The following is a 23,326-nucleotide window of genomic DNA, read 5'->3' on the forward strand; positions in this document are numbered from 1 at the left end:
ATACCACCAGACGGTCTATATTTATCTGTTGATGGATCTGTTAAAATCCTTTCTGGGTTTGTTATTCTTCTGAATCATCTGTAGGTTAAAGCAATAAAAGGAAGAGGGAAGAAAAAAGAAAAAAAAATTGCTACCAATTGTGTGTCCTTCAACAGAACATTTAGCTTGTTTGTAAAATTTGGAGAATGGGAATTTAACAAGAATTGGCACATCCACACTGCTTATCATCATTTCCAAACTGAAAGTAAGGCAGCAAGGATGTCAGAGACACAAATACAGAAAGCGATGTTGTGTCATGTGTTGAGGGAAGGGCCCCGATACATCTATAGAATCTTTCTGATGACACTCACATGTATATTAAACTCGAGCTGCTTTATCAAAGATTATAAAACACAGAGGGGAAGCGTCACATGTGATGTTCAGTGTCATGCTACCAAGGGTTATTTTGGGATACAGCTTAGGAGCCCAGCAGGGGGTCAAGACTGATTAGATTACCTCAGATGGTGTTTAAAATAGCATGGGCCCTCACACTCCCCTAGAACCTTGTACAGAAAGTTCCTTTTGCAAGCGGATTGGACGGGGCCAGCATTAAAAAAAAATAAATAAAAAAAAAAAAAGGAGGAAGAGAAGAGCTGCCTCTTCTGTAGTGCTGTCTGTGTCTTGCTAAGGGCAGGACCCAGAATTCGTTCTTGCAGTAGGGAGGAGTCACAGTGCATGGACATCACTTCAAAGGCCCACATTCATGTCAAGGAGAACAAACATCAGGCAGCATGACCATTAGCATGGAGCCTCTTCATGCTAGGTATCTGTATGGGGGTGGCTGTCCTCCTTTAGCTCCCTGAGATCCACACTGATCCCTAATGGCTGAACCCAATACTTCTTTTAAGAAGGGCAGCCGGTGACGGAAACTATGCTATGGGAGAACATTCTCTGCCCTCAAGCATGATGTTCCATCTGAGTGGTTGTCCCTCCCATCTCCTCCCCACACACACACTATTGTTAAATGTGGGGACCAGAAATCTGAGCACACAACATGCTTAGTGATAGATGGCATGCAGGTACAGGCAGTCCCCGGGTTACGTACAAGATATGGATTGTAGGTTTGTTCTTAAGTTGAATTTGTATGTAAGTCGGAACTGGTACATATTGTAGGGGAAACTCTAGCCAAACATTTCTCCAGAGCTCAGTCTTATTCTCCCACACCTCACTTCCCTCAGTCCTTTATTCTCAAGCTGAGGTGACTGCTGAGAAAAGCCGCTCCGCATCTCCCTAGTCTGCTGGGGGGGGGGGCGCTAGCGTCGCGTCTCCCTGGTCTGCTGGGGGGAAGCAGCTAGTGCGGGGTTGCCTCACCCCGTTTGTAAGTAGGGATCCAATGTAAGTCAGATCCATGTAACCCGGGGACTGCCTGTATTCCACAGAGTGTCTCAAACAGGCATGCCCTACATACAGTTATGCTTCCCCTATCAAAGCAGGACTAAAGTCAGAAAGCCCCCAGCCGCACTTAGCTGCCTACGCGCCTCACGTAACATGCAAGTTTGAGGAGCATATTATAATCTTTACATTTTTTCTACCTTATTTGTCACCTTTCAATAATAAAGCTCGGTTACAGCTGGAGGACACTGGCTTTGTTGGACTACCTTCTAGCATATCACGGATTCAGATGGAATCAATACAGAAAACACTCTGGTTTTGTGCATCTAACAAAAGTCTCTGTTTGCCCACATGGGCATCAAGCTTCCACAAACAATAGTCGAGGGAACAATGCTACCTGTTCATGGGGAAATATTAATGGTTTTAAATTTCTGAGCACACTGCTTTGTAATGTACTCCACCCTCCTTCAAGAACTATCTTCAAATGACCTATTTAGTGCCACAGGTTTCAATGGAAACCTGTGAGTATAGTCGGTCTGCTTTAGCAGAGAAGCTAAGGCTGAGGCTAAGTTCCCCAGTCACCTTAGTGAGCCATAAGAAAAATGATTATTCAGGCACTGTCTTCTGTCACCAGTTCCTCTGTAAAAAATCAGTGTTGGGGGGTCCCCATTCAACCTCTTCTAGCCTTTCATCAGAACCCCAAATTTCCTGATAAGATCCATGCAGGTGAACTCTTTAATTTTTCTGTTAACGAGGTTTGCAATAAGTTTACTGAAGCACCTTTAAGGAGACATCATATGAGAAAAAAAATTTAAAAAAAAAAAAAAAACCTTGGAAAAATTGTGAGCCAGACTATTAAAACAGAAAACATTTTTAAAAATATAATATACTTGGCACCGTTTAAGTTGTCTACATTTTGCTTTCTTTATCAGCCGACTAAATAAAAATCAGCCTCACTTCAGTTTAAACTCAACTCCCTTTTCAGGTCCTCAGTGCACAAGCTTGGGGTCACAAATACTGCAAAGGGAGGACTGTCTGATAAAGTCATCCATTTCTATGGCAACTCTAAAACACGGGCGTAGAGAAATACTTCCACTGATTTTAAATGCTGGAAAAAAAATTATACAACAATTTTGGACCAAATTTGAATTGGCGGAATCCCTTCATGCTCATAATTATTTATTTCCCTATTTTAAGAAACAGTTTTTGCACTCTGTTTCAAATTCTTCCCTCCTCCTCTATCATCCAATACAGCCTAAATTCTGGATTTTCTTAAGCACCTCATCACTAACACACAGCTGTATTACAAGGCTCTCAGTCCTGATCCTGCATTAGTATTAGCTAGTGTGGAGGCATGGCCATAAAAGAGGATATTCCATGCACTGGTCACCTCACCCAGTCCCATTGAAAATCAACCAGGCTTCTCACAAGTGTTGTTATGTAACCGCTTGGTTGTATGAATGAGGCCTATTTGGGATTTTGGGAAGGCTTACCAAGCATGCTAATAGCCATCTGAAAATACTGACTGCTATGTTAAAGAAATGCAATGCTCATGTTATATGGATATGGCTATAGTGCAAAATACCTAATGCACACGCTGCACCAGGGCAAAATGGGGACTACAACCAATGCAATTTACCACTGTCATTTACCAGAGTAAATCACACTGTTGCAAGCCCAGTTTCACAAATCCTCAGCGTGGGTGTATTGCATCAGTGTATTAGTGTCAAGTACTAAATAATAATAATAAAACCTAGTACAGCTGCTCCCTGAGTTACGACCACCTCCACTTATGACCATCCGCACTTACGACCAAAGCGGTTGTAAATGCGGATCCGAGTTACGAACAGCGATCTGCACTTACGAACAGCGCGGTTGCCATGTAACTCAGTCTAAGGGATCCGAGTTACAAACATTTTGAGTTACGGACAAAGTGTATTTGTTCGTAACTCGGGAAGCGGCTGTATAGACAGGGCCTCAGGATTGTAACACAATGCAGTTATTGCACCCAGAAACCTGCCTTTAGTGGGAGATCTGCAGGAAAAGAAAACAGTACGATTAGGACCTAATATAACAAATTACACAGTCACCGGCATGTGCAAGAAATAAAACCATCCCAATATTTTCCAATTCACTGTGGCGAACAATTTTGCTTAAAAGTGCTATTAAACATTTCTGCTTTCCAACATATCCCTGCTATCTTTGTGGAAACCTGTTTTTGGTGGCTAGAATAGTTTTAAAAACACTTACTAGAGAAATCTGCCCATCGTGTACCAAATCATTAGAGTGAGTCACATATTAAGAGTGATTTTTTTAAATGAACATTTTTTCCCTAACTCCCAACAACTGCTGTGTTTATTATTCACTATTTATTAGCATTTAGGCAGATGGATTTCACCCAAACGTTTGGGAGATGGTTATTCTTCATGTGAATACCCATATTCACATGCAAACAAGTGTATTTGTGCAAAAACAAGAGGGGCCACTATTCATTATTCTCGTGTTCTAAAAGTTTCAGTCACCTGACCAATACCACGCTACTTAGGAAAGCAATCACTTATCACAAAGAAGAGTAAATTGTTAGCAAACAACCCACAGGATGAAATGTTGTTCCATAAACTATTCAGCAAATACTGAACCCCCATTTCAGGCCATCAAAATTAGTTCCTAAACACCAGGGAGACGGTGGGGCTAGGCAGAGTAAACTCATTTAAAGAATAATTTGACTGGGTGTTTATTTTTTAAATATAGCTCTTCACACTTCAGAAGTCACAGACATTGTACTTCACAGGTTAATAGGTCTCTAATTTATAGAGCTTTCAGACTAGCACAAAAAACAGAAGATGATAGCAGATAAAGGGGATTAATACTATATGGAGACCATATGATCACTTAGAAGCCTGGCAATTGTTTTAAATAAATTCACCCAAATGAAATTCCTTTTGGACTTTAAAGGAGTTACCCCTAGAGAGAATATAGCCACCGCTCAAGGTACATGAATGAAGGTACTTAAACTGAATGATGCTATACAATCAGCAGAACAGAACCAAAGTAAAGTTATGAGGCTTAGATTTGAATTTTCTTTCCTTTTATAGAATAGTGATAGAAATGTAGCCATGTTAGTCTGGTGTAGCTGAAACAAAATACAGGACTATGTAGCACTTTAAAGACTAACAAGATGGTTTATTAGATGATGAGCTTTCGTGGGCCAGACCCACTTCCTCAGAAGTGGGTCTGGCCCACGAAAGCTCATCATCTAATAAACCATCTTGTTAGTCTTTAAAGTGCTACATAGTCCTGTATTTTCTTTCCTTTTATAGTTTGCTTGTATACCCGTAATGCAAGGTAAAACATAGGGAGGGGTTTGTGACACACGCATCGGCCTTGCTTAATGGAAGTTTCACTTCAAGAATGTTCACCAGAACATTCACTGTGCCTACTTAACCACCTAAAGTAGGTTCTCTTGGGACACATTTTTCAATGAGCCCGAATCCCATTGATTGAATATAAATCCCTTTTGATTTGAGGCAATGGAAAAATGACTTAGCTAGGAGGCAAAGGACTTGATTTTGTGCCCGCCAAACCAAAAGGAGGTGTGCTATTGACCTCAATAAGAACAGTTCCTGGTCTTTTTTTTTTTTACACCAGTTTAAATCTGGTGTTCATGCTACTGAATCTTGGTTAGGTCAGAATTGACTGCCATTCCATTCCAACTCTTTTTAGGTTCATACATAAATGGATCATGATTAAACCAGGATATTAAAACAATCACGTCACAAATTTTAACACCATTTCTGTGTGGTTTTACTCTAAAGAGTGACTCTGCATAAAATAAAAAAAAGACACGTGAGGAAGTTATCTAATGTTTATTTCTTTTCTGTTTCCATTTTAAATGCACTTAAAATGAACTTCTCCTTTTCCTCTTTCCTCAACTGCCTGCCATGCAATTTTAACCTAAAAATCAAGCTGGATTCTCTCTTTTCTCTCATACTTACTCACATCCAGTAAAAAGAGACCCTGAAAACCAGATTTCGGCCTCTGCTAGACCTGTGCAGCTCCACGGTCTTCAGACTAAGCCTTTAATGAGGCCTGTAGGTTTGTACAGGTGCAACCGACACACCCTGTAATTGAAATCTAACAAACAATGCAGCTAACTGACAAAGAAAGGACAGAATCCAATTCATTCTCTTTAGCAGCATTGGCTGGGAGCATTAACAAGAGTAAGCAGTAGTAAAAACTTCACGGACTTTGCAAACTATTTAGGCATCCAAAGATGGAGACAGTAACTAATGGGATTTTCAAAAGCACCTGGGCTCCTAATTCCCATTGAAATCAAGGACACCATGGGGACCTCATACACTGGTTATGCCTAGTTCTCTCCTTTAGTAGTTTTGGTCTTACAAAAATATCTTTTGGCCTAATAGAGGGATATCTGGGGGTACATCTACATTGCAAGATATCTTCCGGAAAAGCATATTTCAAAATAGAGCATCCACACTACAGGGAAGCCTCAAAATGAGTCCGAGGCAGGCTCACCTAATGTGGACATGCTATCTCGATTTAGAGCCCTGGCACTGTAGAGGAATAACTTTAGAATGGCCCTGGTGAGACGCTATTTCTACATAGCAGCAGTGGAGCATCCACACACAATGTCTTTCGGAAGAGGCATAATTCTTCGTGGAATGAGGTTTACCAACATCAGAAAAAGCCCTCCGTTATTTCGATTTTCTTTCAAAATAACGCAATTGCTCTGTGGATGCTAGTATTGTTTTTCCGGAATAACATTCGTTATTCCGGAAAAACAGTGTAGCGTAGATGGGGGGAGGGATAGCTCAGTGGTTTGAGGATTGGCCTGCTAAACCCAGAGTTGTGAGTTCTTTTGGTCCTTGAGGGGACCATTTAAGGACCTGGGGCAAATCTGTCAGAGATGGTACTTGGTCCTGCTGTGAAGGCAGGGGACTGGACTCAATGACCTTTCAAGGTCCCTTCTAGTTCTATAAGATAGGTATATCTCCATGCACTCTGGGTGAAATGTAAATGGCCCATGACATACAGGAAGTCAGACAAGATGCAATAGCCCTTTCTGGCCTTCAATACAGTGAAAGCTTTAAAAATCTGACTCAAAGTTACCCAAGTTAGCAGATGCTGAATGGCTCAGAGAACAGAACAAGTGAGTAAAATTAAACATGTGTGAGTTTTTGCAGGATTAGGACCACACATACAACATGAATTTCCTGACTTGCAACCAACGGCTGCTTTGACAGGCTGAGTAGCATGTGCCTTGCAACTGAATAAAGAGCTGTTAAAAAAAGAAAAAAAAAAAAAAAGGGGCAAATCAAAGCATTCTGCTGGCCTCACAAGTGATGTTCTGCTGACCACATCTCAAGAGGCTTATGGATAGAAGACAACCACTTCCTCTATCCGTATTTAACTGGAGCCATGGCATTGATTACAGAGGCACCTATTGTTATTTGTTAACAGGTTCAAAATTACCATAATAATTCAAAGTAATGGAAAGGCTATTCGATAACCAAATATAAGGTATCAAGTTACCCTGAGTGATGGCGAATTACAACAGTACAAGTGTAACTGAGAAGACAGCCATTACCAAGAAATGTTCAGATTATAAAACACAAGGGGTTGGGTGCAGGAAGGTAATGTTAATAGATAAATTAACAATAAACTGCAACAGGTATATTCAATTATATGCTCTGTTTCTAATGTTGGACCAACACAGTGCTAGGACTTTCAGGTTGGTCGATGTATCAGAACTGGCTTGTGCGGCTGCACGTTTTAGACTACTAAATTTTTAGCATAGATCTTCTGTAAAAGTAATTATACGTTCTACTGCATGTCATGACAGCAGCTGAGAAAATGAACGTAATTACCAGAATTACCTAATAACTGCATGGAATTCCAAAGGAAATTCCTCTTCTTGCGTACTTTACCTTGGAAATCTCTAGATTCACATTACCAAAGGCACAGACAAACAGAGCACTACAAAAGTGAACAAAGAATGTATCTACTTTAAGAGGAGCTGCATTAAAAAAAACAAAACAAAAAACCACACAGGCACTGACTGTCCTTTCATAGGTTGGACAGGGCAGCTGTTTTCGCATTGAGAACTTGCACATAAGCAAGTTCACACAACTTTTTAATGCAAAATTCTGCCTTTGCTCAAAATAACAAATTTGATTTTGCTAAGAAATAGGTCCAGATGCACCTCAAAAATGGTCCACTTCCAGAGGAAATTGCCAGATTTTGCTTAATAAGACCTCAGTATATATATTAGTAAGTTTCTTTTTGGTGAAAATTTGACATAGTTTAGAATTTCTAATAAAAAGTGGAAAGTGTCTTATTTCAAGAACTTCTGGGCATAGTTACAAGTATTCTACCTGAAGGTGTACTTAGGTCATGATCTGATCTATGTCTTGGAATATAGTGATCAAATACCTAAGAGCCCAATCCTCAGTCATGAGAGTAATTCCATGAACTTCAATGGGATTTCTCATGCAAGATATATGTAAGAGGCAAGATAGGACCCTTTGTCCCCCAACTTCCCTGGGGATGTCCCAGATCTCAAAAAAATAAAATAAAACTGAGCCATAGAAAGGGTTGAATTATCTCTTCTTGGCAAATTCTGCAGAGATGGGAGCAGAAAGGAAGAATGTATTGACACTTCATTCCCACCCACCCTAGTCCCCACTAGGGATGTAAAAGAGCAGTTGATTAGTCAACTACTCGCATTTTCCCCTACCCTTTGCTGCCTCTATAACAGAGGCAGCAGGGGGGGAGGAGCCCAACTTAAAAGCTGGTTCCCCCCCCAGCACGGTCTCTGCAGGGCCACTTGCTTCCTCCCCCCCCCCCCCCCCCCGGACCTCCGTGGACAGGAGGCTGCTCAGACGGAGGCTGCTAGACCCAGCACGAGCCGGGACTCATCAAGCCTGGTTCAGTCCTAACTCGCACTGGGTCCAGGAGATACCCCCGTTGCGCTCTGCAGTTTAAATGTAGTAGGAGCCGGCTGCCTACACACCCTGCTCTTACTACATTTAAACTGCTGAGCTGCAGCGGGGGTAGCTCCTTCTGAGCGCCTTCCCTTCTCGACTAAATGTTAGCCGATACAAATTGCATCGACTACACGTTTACCCAGTTACCCGCTTCTTAACATCCTTAGTTTCCACTCCCCTCTCCTGAATGAAGGTTGCATTTAGAGTTGGCAGTACAGTATCACAGAACAAAGTTTTTTGTGTGTGCAGGTTCACCTGAGCATTTGGGGACAACGATGAAGGAAGGGGGCAGGATTGAGTTATTTAAGTTATACAGCACCCAAAACTGACATCACAATAAATAATCAGAAAAAGGTCTCTGCCCTGGAGGGTTTACAAACTACAATGGAAGACCCCCCAACAGGACAGCAGCTACCACAGCACAACTACAGCTACCACAGCACAACTACAGCTACCACAGCACAACTACAGCTGTAGCATAGACACTTCCTACAACTACAGAAGGATTTTCCCCCTATCAGTGTAATCAAGCCACTTCTCTGAGGCCTTGTCCTTCCTAACCCTCACCGTCAATCTATCCTACATGACTTCTGCTACTAGGGATGTTAAAAAGCAGTTAATTAGGCAATCACGTAGCCATTAAAAAATCTTAGCAGTTAGATGGTTATATGCTGTGGGCTCTGCAGCATAAAGCTGATACAGAGCTAACAGCACAGGGTGGCAGCTGGCTCCCTAGCAGCTAAGTTGGGAGCCGGTGTGTAATCGTTATGGTAACTGATAAGCTCAGGGTTATCAGCTAACCGTTTAAACAGTTACATTGTTACATCCTTAGAGCTACGCAAACAGCTTAACTAAAGTCAACCTACTCATCATAGCGTCTTGCATGCAGGAAGGTCGGCAGGGGCTGCTCTCCCGTCAACACCGGCTACTCTGCTCATCTTGGTAGAGTACCAACGTCAACAGGAGAGCACTCGGAGATCAGTTTACTGCATCTACACATAAATCAAAGGCTGGTGGATCGATCTCTGCAGCATCAATCTCTGGCGTAGTGGAGACAAGTCCTGAGAAGCAGCAGGTAGATGGACAGAAGAATTCTGTGAAACAAAGAATTCTTCTAGCAGTCTGGCTGCATTTACAGTGGGAATTAGGTTGACCTAACTCCACAGAGTAGTGCGTGAAATTTTTCACAGTCCTAGGCGAAGTAGCTGGGTCAAGCTAATGTTTATGCATAGAGCAGGCCTAATTTAACACCCAATGACTCTTAATCTTTTCTTCCTGTTGGTAAACATTCATGTTGGTGAATAAGCTATCCAGGATCTATTTGTGTCTGTACAGTGCCTGTTAAAGCTATTGGGACTGTTTGCAAGAGTCAGAAATTGCAAGTATGGGGTCTAAAATGATGCATATTTACTTTAAAATGTTTGTTCCTAAAGCAAAGCAAAGGCAAATTTTAGTCCACATCGCCCTAGTAGGGTAGGAGTCCAATTAAAATACCAATAGCATAATGTATGGAATTGTCAGTAGAGGGGGGAAAAAAATAAACCAACCCTTGGGTTCATATAAAACAAGGACAATTTAATGATGAGTAGCTGAAAATGTGGCCACACACGCACATACTCCTTCACATACACAGAAGCAGTTCATCAAAAGTGAATCCCTGCGAGAGAAAGATGAATTTGAACCCTTTATCCCCTATCCTTTATAAAAGCTGCCACTCAGTAAACGGAGATTGCTCTAATTACTGTGACAATTCTGCACCCTGTTCAAACAACTTTTGTGTTCTGGACAGGTTTCTCTGCGAGTTTGAAATTCTTGGCCTGAGAACCACTCTTGTCTAAAAGAGGTTTCTCGTTCCAAGCACAGAATGCAACACTAACAAGTTGTTCCTCTTTTCAGCTCATTTCATTCTCCTCTTTTCCAATTGCCCGATTCAGAGCTTAATGGAAACTTGTCGAATCTTTTCTTCCCACAAAACCCTGTAGATCCCGAATGCAAGCTGTGCACTGGGTAACCACACAGGAATCTCATATTGTCAATTAAAATTGGATAGATACCTGATAACCAAGTACACATACTAGAATAATATAAATCACATACGTAAACACAGATATGCACATGTAACCAGGCAGATAATCACATTACGAATATATTAACAAAACTGTCACGATTCCAACTTCCATTTTCACTCATCCAATTCCACTTTTGGTCTAGTTTTCAGAGATTCACATTCTTAAAAAATTAATTGAAGTTAAACAAAAATTACACTTAACTCCCAAAAAATGAATAAATGAATTAGGCCTTGTCTATAGATTCTGATGATATTTTGCCCTTATGCAGTTAAACATCTTTTATGGGGAAATATATTTTCCTTTATACAGTTACATTTTGGCTATTACAAAAGTTATGTGCTTGACTAACTCCCATAAAGAATATGACTTCTTTCTAGCATGTCTCTATTTCTTGTATAAACACAAAAAAATCTCTTAGTTCTATTCTCTTTGGGGGAAGGCCTGAGAAGGAGGCGAACAAAACAAAAAATGCACAAGTGGCATCCAGCCAGGAACAATAAATTCATCCCTCTCTACAAAGACACAGATGGAGAAAAGACTCTCTCCTCTACTGCTCAAGACAACCAAACAAGTAGCCAGCCTGGCTGCCATCTTATTCTTCTGATATGTTTAAGATTATTTCATGGGATTCTTTACACCAGTAAATAACCAGCTGCAACCTTTCAATAATCATTGGTTGAATCCAGAAGTTGACTAATGCAGCTATCTATTTGCAATGTTCCACATCAAACCTATCCTGGGGTTCTCAACTGGGGGGTCACAAAGTGATTATATGGGGGTACCAAACTGCCAGCCCCATGGAACTGACTGCACAGAGCCCCTTATAAAGTAAAGGGGGTGGGCACACACAGCAATATGTTGAGTAAAAGGTGTCCCCAATACACAAAGTTTGAACATCGCTATTCCAATCCATACCTGTAATGTGGCACCACTTTAACTACATCCATTTTAAATTGATCTAATTCAACCTGTAATGGAGGGGCTCTTGCTTATCTATATAAGTGATCAATCCCAGCTCAATCCCAGTACAATTTCAGCAAGGGTTAAACTAACTTTCATTAGGGATTTGCACCCGTTTAAACAAGACAGGATTTTAAAGCTGATTTAGCTACTTGTCCCTAGTATAGACCAGGCCATATGCAGGATAGCTGTTGATTCCTATGAGTGTTGGACAGGCTTGGCCCTTTATATGGTGGCAGTGAAGCATCTCCTAAAAGTCGGAGGTGGTGTCCTTCCACTATTTGCTTTTAACATTTCAAACTCACACATGCCAAAACGTAGGACGCTGCACTAGTTCCTTTTTCTGAGGCGCCCTCTCTTTTGGGGAGTGCAACGCAGTACACCACAGTGGAACTCTTAGGCAGACGGGGATTTTGTTTTTATAGCACCTTTCACACCCTAGGCACTCCAGAGCACTTTCAAAGCAGCACTGGTAATACAGAGATTGTAGTCAAACATGGCAGTCATTATGCATTCAACACTACTTCCCACAGAGCCTTGGGCATTAAAATCATCTGTTTTACTGAGCAGAGGAAACTGTTAGCCAGGACACAGGGATTATCTTCTACCCATTTCAAAAAAAAATTGCCATGGGATCTTTAACATCCACATGGACGGGCATCTAAGAATGTGATTTAAATGTCTGACCATATGCCTGAAAGAATTCAGCACCCTAAGCATCTGACAACAAAGAGACACTATCTACAGATCTTCTTTTCTTTTGCTTGCACTTCCTTCAGCAAGAAGCAAAAACATTTTAACAACGTAAATATATTTTCCTCTCACCAAGGCCTACGTGTCTCCTATAATTTCCATCATTTACTGTCATTATTTTTTTTTGTTGTTCAAACTAAAACCAGCAGCTTGTGAGTCAGAGAACAATCATTAACTTTTACAGCTTCCATACAAATCCACCTACTCACACCGGAAAGGCAGTATTGACAGGGAAGGGGGCCTCAAAATAAGCCCTATAGACCAGCCTTCTACGAGTGAGGGCCACGCTTCTGATGTCCTATTATTGCAGAATCTGGCCCCAAGAGTTATTTTATTTAGTTATAAAATAATATATACTTGTACAGATCTAAAATATTAAAAATCAGTGACCAGACAAGATAGGAAGTGTCATTCTTTAAAAAAAAAAAAATCCTTTTACTGCTTTTTGCAAAACTTTGAAGTCAGGTCATGGCATCTAGGGCATGATCCAAAGTCTGTTGAAATCACTGGGACACTTTCCACAGACCTGAGGGGTCTCTGGATCAGGTAAAGAGCAGACAAGTCTTCTTCCATTAATAACTGTAAGATGAATACAAGGATTCTGTCTGTATCAGAAAGCAGCATTAGCCATTTAAGCAGTTAAAAATGAACTCTGCTGTACAGATTATGGGTTTCATGCCACATTGCTCCTGCCAACAGGAAGTCCCAAGGAAGTAGATGGAATTTCTGGGTGGATAAGAAATGCAGAACCTAACTCGACAATCTTCCCAGTATCCTCCCAACTAGAACGCAAAGACATGCTCTACCGCAACATGTCCCATTAAAAAAGCAGCTGCAGCATCATTGTAAAGTGTCCCATCCTTACTAATTCATTCAGGAACAACTATACACTGCTCAAATGAATTAATTGGGAGTAATCAGGCTGTCCACTGTGTTTACATAGGAATCCCATTGTTATTCAGTATTAACAAAACACCTCAAGTGTAGTCAAACAAGACCCCTGCATTTAGTTTAAGGAAACTTTAAACTGATTAGAACAAAATTACTAAAGTTTTTAGTGCATCATAATTGGCACAGCAAGCAGAAATCCAGTTATCCTCTCAGTCAATATTTACAGCGTTCCTCTTTCCCATTCATTCTGCATTTTCCTCAAGAATCTCGCTGTACCCTACATCTGTAATTCATTGACTTTACAATTTACCACATGTTGAGATGGAGAGGTCTCAGCTCCATTTGAATCACTGCACAAATATGCAAGTGATTTATCGGTTTAAAACTGAAGACTGCAAAAGAACGACTCCACTTTTCCTGAACATTACTCCTTCTGGCAGCCCATGAACAATTACAGTTCGTACTAATTAAGCTCTGTAAATGTGCTGTGCCCTGCTAATGCCTACCAGGCCTCAAATTTATTTTCATGAAGCCAAACTTTAGCCAGCAACTTAACTCATTCAGCGCCGGCCCAAACTGTTGCCTGCCTATGACCCCAAGGAGAATAAGGGTCAAGGTTTTCGCCCACCTAAAACAAAAGAATAAAAACAGAATGGGTTGAATTGCCAACATGGAATTAGATGTGAAGAGAGGAGTGACGTATTCTGGGAAATGGAAGACCATCACGGTTGATAATAACCTGTTCAAAAGGTACTACACTACACCATCTTGGTAATGTGGTGTTAAGGGATTCATATTTATCCCCAGAGGCTAGTAAGCTACAGCATTCCATTGACTAGGAAAATGCATAAAGCCTTCAACTAAACTGCCTGTACATTTAATCTGTAGAAAACGTAATGACAGCAGTGTGTGTGTGTGCGCGCGCACGCATGTAAAAACCAACACCACAATTTACATGATTTGTAGAAGAAACCCACATATGGAGGACAAGAATAGATTTCTAATTTTTTTTCTTCCCCTCTCTCCCAGCTTACATGCTAGTATCTTTGACTTGGATGTGACAGTAATCTATAGGGATACTGAAATCAAAAAACCGCTACAGAAAACAAAACTAGATTAAAACCTGGGCATCGTTTATTAATCATGTTGTCTGATTTAAAACACACACAATGTGCAGGCAAGCACTTATACTGTAACTGTCCTCTCTAGGAAAGCATGTTTAATCAAGAGAATGAGCCATGAACAACAAGCTTTAGCGAGTGAAGCAATGCTTTCCCCTGGCCCTCATGGCTTCCTTGACACTTAAGAGTCAAACCCTTGCCCCCAACTTCTCCTTTAGTCATTCATCCAAATATGTTTTTCAATTCCGGAATAGTTAGCAGTCTTTCTTAGTCATCCAATAATCCCTCACTGGTGTCTGGATTCACTACACTTCCTCAGACAGCATTTTCTTCCCCCCAAAACTACCTCAATTTCTCTTCCCTAACACCTTCCTCCTTGCAAACTCAGATTTTTCCATCTTAAAAGCACAGAAAACCTTTTTTATTCAACTATTGTTCTTAAGCGACAGCTGGTAACTGCTGTACTCGGTGTGTGTTTTCATATAATGGAGTTTTTTTACCGAAGTCCTATCCAAACATCTTTTTTTAAAAAAAATCAGGCTAATAATACATATTTCCAAGATGCATTTAACTTGTGTGCATTAATCCTGGCATGTGATTTTTCTTTTTCCAGCTCAGTGGCACATCAATAAATTAAAGGGCAGTTCCAGGTATCAGGTTTCTTTAAGTATTCTGGGAAATATTTTGTTGGGTTGGTATCTAGATACACTACACAATACACTCAGTGTGTTCATAAAGGATGCAAGCTGTAGTAACTTTAAAAAAAAATTGGCTCTCCACATTGTTTAGAATTGCTCTCGGAATTTTTCTGCACTACAAGTATTAATTATAAACTTAACTATATCCTACGTAAAAAGCAAAAACATAAACCTGCAGTTAGGAGGAGGAGTGTAATATTCTTAGCTTTTTGGGGTTTTCATGATTTCCACCCCCATCTCTCATTGATTATAATTAGTGAAAGAAATTTGACCCACTGCCAGTGTCTGTGGACCTTGGATATTATAAGGCCAGCGTGGCGTCAAATATCTTAACATTCATAAGTGTTATAGGCTGTAAATAAACCCTGTGGATTTATGACCCCGTGCTGCTTGCCAGCAAATGACTGTGGCACATTTCTTTCAGCAGACCTGTCGAGGTGCAAGTTTGCTTTTGGTTGTAAAATTAACCATTTCCTTCACAAATGTGCCTAATTATGAATCCAAGTTTAAAGCTTACTTGCATATTTACAGTAATTCAGTACCTAAAGAAACACACAGAACTCAACACCACCCCCTACAAACACCACGAAACAAGAGTTCTCACAACAAATACAGTGCAGGGGTGATAAGACCCTATTTCACTTACAAATCATTAAAAATATTTACACACACTTACCCTATATATTATATAATTGCAAACACATGGGAGGGCATGGAGGGAGGAGAGGATGGGGTGAAGTTGGGAGGGGTGAGAGGATAGGGTAAAGGAGTATATTACTTCTTGCCTGCTCCTATGTCTGCACAAGAATCTCCTCCCTTCCCCCAATATAATGTCATCTACTTCCTGTGTAGGAGAGCATTTGCTAAATCCAGGTTGTCTCATGCTTAACTGCCAATAATCCAACTTCCACATAACTCCCAGACAGCTGGGAAAAGGTCTTCAGAGTTTTAGTCATGGCACAGAAACTCACGTCCACCCCAAAAATCTGCAGCTGTCCTTTCTCTACAAGGCATTTTTAATCTGATTTTGAGACCCAGTCAAGAAAGTCTGACAAATGTGAAACACTTTTTTTTAAAACCTGAACTCTGATTTATAAACGTCAGTGATAGCTGCATCAAATTTTTTTAGCTGACTAAACTACGTACATGTGTGTGTTTCAAGAAAACAAAAAGCAAAATTTAAAAAAAAAAATCATGAGAAAAGAATAGAAAAAATCCAACCCCAGTTAATGTATGAATGCATTCAAAACCTGGAAAGGCATTTACTGTAATTTTTCAAGTACAGATCAGCCACGGGTGCACCTATTAAAATGTTCACTTTCCAAAGCAAATATTATTTTTAATGAAGTGCAGTACTGCAATTATCCTGTACACTCAAGTAACAGTACAGCATTATATTGTTTTGCAAGCTCCCAGAAACATGAAACTTTGCTATAACTGTTTTTCATAGCCCCTTCAGAGAGAAGCTGGCTGGCCAGCCAATGCTGTATTTTCCCTAAAATGAAATCAAATCATCTGACATTCAGATTCTTTGTGGAAAAGAAATTAAACAGAATCCAGGCTATTTACCATTGTGCACTACCAATCCTGATTCGCTCTGATGCAAAACTAGCAATCCAGTTATTTAAGCATTCAGAAGTTCCATATTGTATGTTCCAACTGATTTATGCCTCAGAACCATCAATTCTTATAGAATACCATGTTTCCACATAATTCCAGAAACTTTATTAAAAACATGTCCACTAAAAAAAAGAGAGAGATAGAGTGAATAACACACATCACTGAATGCTAAGTATCATAGAGCATTCACATGCTGACATATTAAGTTATAGCTACACTATTAAACTAGCTGGTAGATATTAATACCATAATCCATATTGCAGACATTAAACCTCAACCATTAGTACAGAATTAATACTGTCGTACTGATGCCGAAATCTTAACATGCTAGCCATAAATATTTCTGAAGGAGATGAAAAACAATTAGCATAAATACCAAAAGAAGGGCAAGAACACCTGTTCTTTTTCAGTACCGATAAGCATTTTATTGTTCTCTATTTAAAATGTAATGACCTGTGTAATTACAGTAATATTACATTGTATTGCAGGGGGGCTTGGAATGTCACACTTTGAAAAGTGTTGTCAAAACAATTCAAGGGGGAAAAAAAGGACCACCATTAACCCTTCACACTTTAGTGTCTACCTCTTTGTATTAAAAAGGATTGTTTGGTTCACTAGATAAAAGAAAACATGCATTTTTCAAGTATTACGCTTTTTTAAAAAAGTTTCCTTTACTGAACATAAAAACCTTTGTGAATGAGCTGCTCTCATATTTTGCAATTCCAAGCATTCAAAATTCAGAAATGAACACAAGAGGCTCGCTGCCTTACATGCAACCTAATAACAAATCTCTTACTTGGAAAGCAAACAATTTTAGGGCAAAGGAAGATGCAATCGCTCTAATAAAAATATGAAAAAACGTACTGGTAAAGGTTCTTAAAATATTTCTGCAAGTTGGAAACATTAACTAAAACACTAAATGCAGGATTCAAATTAAATACAACTGCTCTGTTTTTAAACTTTGACATGAAAACAATTTCTTTTCCTAATAGCCAGCTACCACCGTCCCTCTTTCAAGTACAAGGAAGACCGAGATTCTCAGATGCATTACTTCTTTTCTATTTGACTAGATCTCTTCTTAATGTGTATCTGTATTCTTAAAAGCCATCCACATTACTCTATCAAAGACAAAATTAACATTATACAGAAAAATCTTTGTCATTTTATAATAAAATTACTACTATCAGGCTTTCTGGAGTCTTCAACAATTAAAGCATTATTCTTGAGATAATGTATTATTCATCATAAGCAGATTTAATGACACTTCATAATTCTTTACATTTTTAAAACAGAAAAGCAGAAATCTGTGTTCTTAAGAGTTTGCTCTTGAACAACAGACAGCTGCAGCTACATTTACCATGAACAAAAATTCTGCCAAACCAAAATTCATGCATCCCAACAGCAGCAACCAAAAAGAAAAAGAATTATGCTGTTCCACCTTTTTACCTTATATTATCTAAAAGCTTAAAGGAGAGGGTATTAGAAGTCTACACAATACGTATTTTCTTTATATATTAATTAATAACCATGCAGAATTTTCTGTACATTTCCAACTTGCATTTGAAAATAAAATCTAGGTGGTTTAGTAGATGACAATACATGTAGAACATACAGTAGGTGTCACACATTTACCCTGCTTAATCCTTAGATTATTTTGCTTTCAGGCCTAAATGAATAACTTTAATTTTTTCAGCCCATAATTAAATGGTAAGCAAACACGGAGGCATACAGAATGTGAAAGAAAAAAAGGATTAAGATATGAAAAGGTTTGTGTTTCCTGATGAGCAAATAATAAAATTGCCTATTGAGAGTGAAAATATCCCTTTTAGAATCCATCTGATAACACACTACAAGGCCACCTGCTATGTCAACAATAAAATAACATGTAATCTTTTATACAATACTTTTAATTCATACAAATAGAACATTCTTAGGAAGGCCTTTTTTAAATCTAGGGAGAAGGGAAGGAATCCTTCCATTAAAGGTAACTGCTAAATGATCCAGATCTTTAGACTCTAATAAGAAAAAAGTGGCAAATAAATGTAATAAGGAATTATATCTGTTGTAACAAAAAATACTTTTGAAAATAAAAAGGAGATAAAAACCAAATGTAATGCCTCAATTAAGCTAATAATCTGGGAATAGTGAAATGCATTTTACAGTTTTAAAGAACTGCAATATAAAACTATCTGGAACCAAGTAATTTTTGGGAGACTGCTTTTTAAATCTTGACCTATCACTTACAGGATTTAAAATATATTTTTTTTAAACTGATGCACACGCGGAATACATCGAAAACCAAATTGGAAGCAAAATAGAATGCATTTCAGCCTATGCTTTCCCTTCTCCATTCATTACAATTGCAAACTGCAAATTAAAAACCCTCTTCTACTGCCTTATATATCATGGTGCTTGAAAAGCAGCCTTACAAGATAACCATTATAAAATAACCACAACGTACCACATCCTTAAATACATGCAAAACTAGAAAAATATTTTTTTCACATTTCTATCCCTCTATATTTGCTATTATTGGGTAGTCACTGCCACTTCCACTGAGCGAAAGCAAGTCTGACCTGATGTTTAATATTTTAATGCTTTGAAACACTTGTAGATCTGATAAACTGGGATCGTCCAAGACTTAAGCCATTACCACAGATTCAACATCTACTGAACAGTAGATCTATTATTTCAAATTGCTCTCTCAGGTTACAAAAAAACGTGTAAATAGATACATGGTAATGGCGGGGGACCCTTCAGATTTAAAAGCACCTAAAGAATGCTAACAGACAACTGCTGGGCAAGTGTAAACAAACACTTCTTAACATTCTGTATTCCCCATGGGTTTACCATTCATAATTTAAAAAAAAAACCCTCCTTTTAAAAAAATTAGTCTTGATATGTGCTACATCGGGGCATATAGCAGTTAGTGATAGATACTCCAAGACATCAAAGGAGAAACAGCAGCCAAGCCTACCCCATCACAGCCCAAAGTTTAATAGAACTCCACTATCTGAACTACAATTACTAACCCTCCCTCCTCCACCAGACACACACACACACACACACACACACACACACTTACTCTTTTCCCAAGAAAATCCAACCCTTCACACTGACACACACATACATATTTGCAGCAAGATTATTATTAAGATTATTATTTGCAGCAAGACTACACTTCTATGTGCGAAGGTGTTTAATGTATTCATTTTTAAAGACAGTTTCTGTTTATTGTATCACTGTTAGTCTGTGATCTGCTCTAAGCCCTTCCAGGACTTATTTTAGCAAGACACACAAATAAAGAACTCCTTTCAGGTCTTTCTCCCCTTGCAAAATAAGAGCAACGTGTTTAGGTCGGGGTAAGGAAGGGCTTTTCCTTGTCACCGCTAAAGAGATGGATGCATCTCCCTGATCAAGGTCTGTGCATGTGTAAAATAATCAAGGATGTTAGTGTGTAGTTCAGTGTCAACCGCCACCACCTCAAAACGTGTAAAAACTTAAACCACACTTGCCATAGACAGAGAGTGAAACTGCTGAACTCAAGTGAAAAGGCCAGAAAACTTGCAATGGACTTTACAAAAAAGTTTCTAGTCTTTACAAAACAGGGTAAGAGAGAAACTATAGAACTTGGTGACTTGCCAATACAGCACACTGGTATCCCAGACAGCTTATGCAGCAAGGAAGGGGTTAAGGGGGAGGTTAAAAAAGGGAGGGGAAGAGACCAAGACGCCACTGAAGAGGGCAGAAGAAAACAGCTCATTCACCAGGGAAAATAAATAGTTTTGTGGAAATCAGATTTGCGATCTAGCTGATGAGAAAAGAAACCAAAACACAGCCTGGGGTTTTTAGATTGTGGGATTTTTTTTAAGAATCGAAATCCACGGGGTGAAAAGACCTAGACGCAAAACTGAAAGTAAAAAAGGGGAAAAATATGGCGAAGTGTAAACAAATCCCATTCTGCAAAAGCCATAAAAGTTTGGAAAGTTTCTAACGATGGGGGAGGGGGGCATGCAGGAGGCATCGGGGGACTCAGAGCTGGGGGGGGGGGAAGAGGAAGGAAATGTACAATCAGAGCAGCAAACGTTTAAAAAACACACATCGGTGGATATGCGCCACTTACTGTTCGTGCTGTCGGCGAGAGCGATCCATTGGGGAGGTACGGGCTGGTCAGGTCGGGGATCATTATAAAAGGATAACCAGGGTATGGTGGGCCCTTAAACAACCCTCCATCTTGCCTTTTCGCAGCTAACATGGCGGGGCAGAAAGAGAGAGAAAGGGGGTGAAAAGGGGGGCAAACAAAAGAGGACACATAAAAAAAAAAACTTTGTTTGGAAAGTGCCCCCCCCTGCCCGCCTACCCCTCCTGCATTGAAAAGTTACGCGGCGGGCGCAGCTGGGTTTCGGCAGGTCGCCCCGCAGAGCTGGGAGGTTTTTTTTGGGGGGTACTCACCTTCTTCTAAACTTTCTCTCGATTTATCTCGGAAAGTTTCGGACCTAGGCGGAGGCCGCCTCTCCGCCTGGCAGCACCGGGGAGAGGGGGGTACAAGAAAGGTGGAGGGGGGGGGGAGAGAAAAGAGAGAGAAACATAGTTACAAGTTGGTGCCATGGAGGAAACTTAACAAACATTCTCGCAACATTGCAACACACCACGCTTCCCCCCCACACGCGCGCCCTACTTGCTACATCCAGTGGCAAAGCAAACCCCTTCTGCCCCCCACCTGTGTGTGCCCCCAAACCCACGGAAGGGAGGGGGCATTTGGGGGCTTTCCCTCCTTACCTCCGAGTCTGAGGAGCTGTTTTGATTCGTTTCTGATTCATTGACCAGGGAGGACTTGACATCAGCTAAATCCCGCTCGGCCGAGGAGTGGTCGGAGATCTTCTCCTCTTGCTCCCCTTCGTCTTTAAAAGAGATCAGTTCGTCGTTCGCCCCCAAATCGTCCCCTCCACCGCCGTTCAGCTGTGGCATTTTCCTCCCGGCTCACCCCACCAGCAGCAATTTTGCAAAGAGGGAAAGGGGAGAGAGGGGGAAAAAGGGGGGGGGGGAAAGAAAGGAAAAAGTTTGCAAAAAAAAAAAGTCCAAGGTGAATGGGTTTTTTTTCCTTCTCTTCTTCTCTCTTTCCGCCTGGGGAGGGGAAAAAAAGCAGGAGGAGGAGGGGAGAAAAATGTCTTTCCTTTGCTCTTTGCACCAGTGACTTTGGGTTTCTTCTTCTCCTTCTTCTGGATTTTTTTCCCCCTCTCTCTCTCTCTCTCTTTCTTTCTTCCAGGGAGCGGATCAGCGTGCGCACGGACGCACAGCAAATGGGGGAATAATAATAATTACAAAAAAAAACAGACGGGGGGGAGGGGAATTTAAAAAAAAATACAAACAACCCCAACAAGAAGTCAGCTGGCTGGGGGGGCAGCGGCTGCCGATCTAGGGAGCCCGTGCCGCTCGGGTTTGAGTGAGTTGAAGTTAGACTGAGAGCTTTTCAGTTCAAAGGCGGCGCTGATTGACAGATAGAAAAAGGGGAATCGAAATCCGGAGGAACGGAGAAGTCTGGGATTCGGGATTATTGACAGGGAGAGAGAAGCACACTAGGCACTTAATGAGATGCAGGAGGGGGCGGGGGCTCCCCGGGTGACGTGTGCATAAATAAACAGGTTTGGGGAATGAGCGAGGGGAGAAAGAGAAGGAAGGGGGGTGGGGGAGTGGAGAAACTAACAATGATCCTTTTTGGCAAGAGCCAGAGAGAGAGAGAGAGAGAGTGTTAGGGTGGGGGAAAAGGGAAAGGATTTAAGGGAGACAATGGAGGGGGAGGAGGGAATCCATCAGTTGTAAGGGAATGACCCAAAGGAAAACAAAACACATGCAGGAGGGGGAGAGAAGGCAAAAAATTGCACTGTACTTCAGAAGTCAATTTGCACAAGAAGGAAAAAATATATATACAGGAGTTAGGAAAAGAGGGAAAGATGCCTGCCCCTCTGCCTGCTGTTTGCAAAGCACTAACTTTTGCAGAGCAGAGACGATTAAATAGATAGATTTGTATGCATAAGGAAAGTGCAATTTCTCAAAGCTCCCCTGTTTCAGTATTTTTATTATGTGTGGTTAGGTTTTGGGGTTGCTTTGTTAAACCGTTAAGATTTTTTTATGGCCAATGGTTGTAGGTAAGAAACTAAAATAATAATGTCATAAAAGCTCTTTTCTTACCTAGCGTTTTCTTTTTACATTTATTGTTGTTATTATAGTTCTGTTGGATTAAAATAGGCAAGATAACTCTTTAGTGTTCAGATTTCTCAAAAAAAAAAAAACTTTTTGTCAGACATATTATTTTTACCGTAATGGGGGGAAATGGGACGAAAGGGAATGTGATTGATGCATTAATTAGTAAGAGAGGGGGGAGATCAAGAACTATGTGACTTTAGAGGTGAAAAGTTTTGGTGCTGATGTTGGAAGCATCACAACAGGAAAATTAAAATGAAAGTGGCCAGATGCACTGGAATAAATAGGACCACATGAATGGTCCCACAGCCGGCTAGCAAATGAGTTACCAAATGTAGATAATTGAAGGGGGGATTTTGACCACCAAGACACAAGGAAAGGGTATTCAGTTCAAGGATTTGAGGCAGCAGTTTAAAAAAAAAAAGTCACTACCCAAACAGCAGACTTTGCACAGCAACAAAATGGGGAGCAGAATAATGCAGATGCAAGAAATGACATCTGGTACCTGAATATAATGTGTTGAAGAGAAGAGGAAAACAAATTGATCTGCTAGTAGTGACAAATTTTAACAATGGTCTAGTCAATGGGAAACTTTAACATGGGCAAGGAACAAAGGAGGGAGGGGGGCACAGAGA

At 40.3% G+C, this 23,326-nt stretch overlaps 1 protein-coding gene across 22 annotated transcripts in view; it reads right to left on the reverse strand.

Moving 5' to 3' along the window:
- The window catches only part of TCF7L2 (transcription factor 7 like 2), a 227,750-nt gene extending 205,677 nt beyond the window's left edge, over positions 1–22,073 (reverse strand). For 10 of the 22 annotated variants that reach the window (XM_006134984.5, XM_006134983.5, XM_006134978.5 and 7 more), the window contains exons 1-3: positions 21,270–22,071; positions 20,943–21,009; positions 20,614–20,738 (exon numbers count right to left, since the gene is read on the reverse strand). In XM_006134984.5, the coding sequence (XP_006135046.1) occupies positions 20,614–20,738; positions 20,943–21,009; positions 21,270–21,458 (381 nt within the window). In that variant the 5' untranslated portion in view covers positions 21,459–22,071. Of the gene's footprint in view, positions 1–20,613; positions 20,739–20,942; positions 21,010–21,269 lie in introns of all 22 variants that reach the window. The other 12 variants (XM_006134979.5, XM_075935454.2, XM_014579443.4 and 9 more) reach the window with 3 other exon arrangements.
- Positions 22,074–23,326: the final 1,253 nt, after the last annotated feature.

The sequence above is a fragment of the Pelodiscus sinensis genome, chromosome 8 (assembly GCF_052426305.1).
Source record: "Pelodiscus sinensis isolate ZL-2025 chromosome 8, ASM5242630v1, whole genome shotgun sequence".
In the NCBI taxonomy this organism is placed as follows: Eukaryota; Metazoa; Chordata; order Testudines; family Trionychidae; genus Pelodiscus; species Pelodiscus sinensis.